Source organism: Entamoeba invadens (genome assembly GCF_000330505.1).
Source record: "Entamoeba invadens IP1 unplaced genomic scaffold scaff_1105074725335, whole genome shotgun sequence".
NCBI classification, from domain to species: Eukaryota; Evosea; order Mastigamoebida; family Endamoebidae; genus Entamoeba; species Entamoeba invadens.
Genome location: NW_004440243.1, coordinates 138,813 through 141,823, shown reverse-complemented (window position 1 = coordinate 141,823; position 3,011 = coordinate 138,813). Strand labels below are relative to the sequence as shown.

At 31.5% G+C, this 3,011-nt stretch overlaps 2 protein-coding genes across 2 annotated transcripts; one reads left to right on the top strand and one right to left on the bottom strand.

Moving 5' to 3' along the window:
• Positions 1-497: 497 nt before the first annotated feature.
• EIN_532280 (thioredoxin, putative) lies at positions 498-809 on the top strand (the record flags this gene model as incomplete). Its single annotated transcript, XM_004255451.1, has 1 exon — positions 498-809. The coding sequence occupies one exon, from the start codon at positions 498-500 to the stop codon at positions 807-809; it is 312 nt and encodes a 103-aa protein (XP_004255499.1).
• Positions 810-1,365: 556 nt separating this feature from the next.
• EIN_532270 (hypothetical protein) lies at positions 1,366-2,826 on the bottom strand (the record flags this gene model as incomplete). Its single annotated transcript, XM_004255450.1, has 4 exons — positions 1,366-1,461; positions 1,503-1,515; positions 1,875-2,508; positions 2,607-2,826. The coding sequence occupies 4 exons, from the start codon at positions 2,824-2,826 to the stop codon at positions 1,366-1,368; spliced, it is 963 nt and encodes a 320-aa protein (XP_004255498.1).
• Between the last annotated feature and the right edge of the window lie 185 nt (positions 2,827-3,011).

Sequence of the window (3,011 nt, the reverse complement as noted above, 5' to 3'; positions counted from 1 at the left end):
CGAATCAGATGTATGCCATAATTATATAATTTTAATTCTTAAGATATTTATTTTATTTTGATATAGCAAAATAAATCGGAATGGTTTTTATTCCAATTTTCAAAATGACTTTACATTTTGAAAAAGAATTTCGATTAAAAAGTTAACAAAAACTTAAAATAAAGTTGATATAATTATTGGGACACTTTGTAATATCATTCTTTAACTTTTTCAAAAAATATTGAAACTTGTTCAAATTTAACCATTATAATATAAATATTTCAGATAATATATTATTGAAAAAGACCACATATAAATTACAAAAAAATCTGTATTTCATAACCAATTGATTCATATTAAATATAAAATGATACCAAATAAAAATAGAATGAAACAATTTTAAAGTGAAAAGTTATAGATAAAGACAGAGTTATTACAACATCTGGTCATTGGCAACTCTGTGTTGAAACAATTGATGTCTATTTGAATAACCAAATCACACAATTGAACATCAAGACATGCCGGTGACATACACAACCAATGTTGCCGAAGTGAAACAAACAATTGAAAACAACAAGAATGTTCTTGTCATCTTCTACTCTCCCGAGTGTGCAAAGTGCAAGGCAAGAGCACCAATGATGGACAAACTTGCTGAAAAACACACAAACCTCAAATTCTTCAAAGTAGATGCGACCACAGCAACTGATTATGCTGCTGAGTACTCCATTACATCACTTCCCACATTTGTCTTCTTCCAAAACCAGAAAGTCGTGAAAAAGGCGCCTGGCAGTTCTGAAGTACTTGAGGAGATTCTCAAAATGGTGCAGTAATCAATTCACTGCCTTTTTCATAGTTTTTTTTAATACAATATTTTAAATGAAAGTTATGTTTTCAAATGGAAGTATTGTTGTATTTATACCAATGTGTCAAAACTCAAAGGTTGATATTGAGTCTTGACAAATGGAAGGTGTTGACGTGTCATGTTGTATAAAACGGAACTTATGTCACAACAGTCATCAGCAAGCATGGTGATCCACTTGGAGATGTTTAAAAATGTTGCAACAAAACACAACACGCCTTTACAGAAGAAGGCAGTCAAAACAGTCACACACATCACACCAAACAAGCAAGACGATAAGAAACAGAATTGTTTAAACGGTGGGCTTATCAAAATCTCAAGAACAAGAAACCAAAAGGGAAGAATCCAAAACATTTTGAAATACGCTCACAATTTGCTTTCATTTGATTGTCTTTTAATTTGGTTGTGTTGTGTTATTGTTGTTTTATTTTATAGATTTAATTCTTTAATAATATACTAATTAAATATAATAATATAATAATTGAAATACACAAAAAATAGTCAGACAGACTTCAGTGCCTCTCATCTCAGAGTGTTGTGCACGCACTCGACCCCTCAATAAGCAGTTCATCGTGCATTGCTGCGTATCTCCCTTTGGCACTGAAGTGATGAAAGTCTTCATCCTATTTTGTGAATTCTATTTGTTAGATAGAAAGTGACATACTCTAAGAATGATCCTAGTCGTACGGTCTAATTCTTGTTTATTATTTCTTTATCTTTATAATTATTGCCATTTTCAATAATTATGGGTTCATTTTTATTTAATTAATATTGATTAGTTTAATTTACTATTATTTATAATATCGATTTATAGTTATTTTAAATAACAAAATACTATATATTATAATAGATAATTGTTTAATTAGTATTAATTAGATACTAATAAATTAAACCAAATCAATTAATTTATAACATATTATATTTATATAATTCATTGAAGCTATGAAATTAATCATCAACATATTTCAAGTGTTAAAAACAAATTTAAATTAAAACCAACCAAAAAGTAACTTAGAAGGCAATCATCAAGACAAACACCACAGCTTCAACTAACACCTTCAATGTCCCACTTTTGTTTATACAAACTTTACATTCAGTGTCGCCTTGTTTGCATGGCGTATTGTAAGTGTCTTTGCACTTCTCGCACTTTCCTTCTTTTTCAAAGTACTTTTCTGGACACATGTCAACACACTTGTCATCGGACATAAAATAGTTGTCTTTGCACTTATCACACTTTTCCTTTGCTGCACACATCATGCAGTTTGCCATGCACATATCACACTTTTTGTTGTCGACATTGAAAACCCCATCTCCACATTTCTCAACACACTTCATAGTTCCCTCCTCCAACATCTTTGGTGCAACACACTCTTGGCAGTCAGTTGCATTGCTGCACACTTTGCAACCATCAGTGCATCTCTTGCACATCTTCTCAGCACCCTCTTTGAAATACATTTCTGGACAGTTGCCTTTCACACACTTTTTGGTGTCTTCAACCATCAGAGCATCTTCTTTGCAAATAGTGCACTTAGTTTCTTCGGTGCATGTTTTGCAATCATCAACACATGCAGTGTACACCTTATCATTTGCAAAGTACGCTTCTGGGAAGTTTGGTTTGCAAGTTTTGTCTGGTTGGAGATTGTCAGTTGTGCATGAAATACTCTCGGTGGCTGACTTGCGTTTCCCACACCCAGCAATTGTGTTACACGCAGAACATTTTCCTTCATTTGCCAAATAGAATCCATCAATCCATCAATACAAGACAAACACTTTGTGTCCAATTCACAAGTCAGACAATTGCTTCCAGTTTTGCTCTTCTTACGTGTTGCAGTTGCTGTGTCTTTGTAGTATCCAGATGGACATTCGGTGGCTGTAACACATTTTCCAGTGTCTTCAAGAAGTTTAGTGTCTGAACAAGAAGTGCATTTAATTCGTATCAATATAATAAAAATATTATATATAATTGAAATTTTATATATCATTAACATAAGTTATAAAATTATCGTTACATATTTTTAAACTATATCAATTATTGAATGATACCTTTTACTTATATCATCACACATAAATTACCATTTGATCAATACAATCAACGATAAAAACAATCTATTTCAAAACTTATAACAATAACACAAATTAAATATCATATTTGAATAATACGATTATCAATATG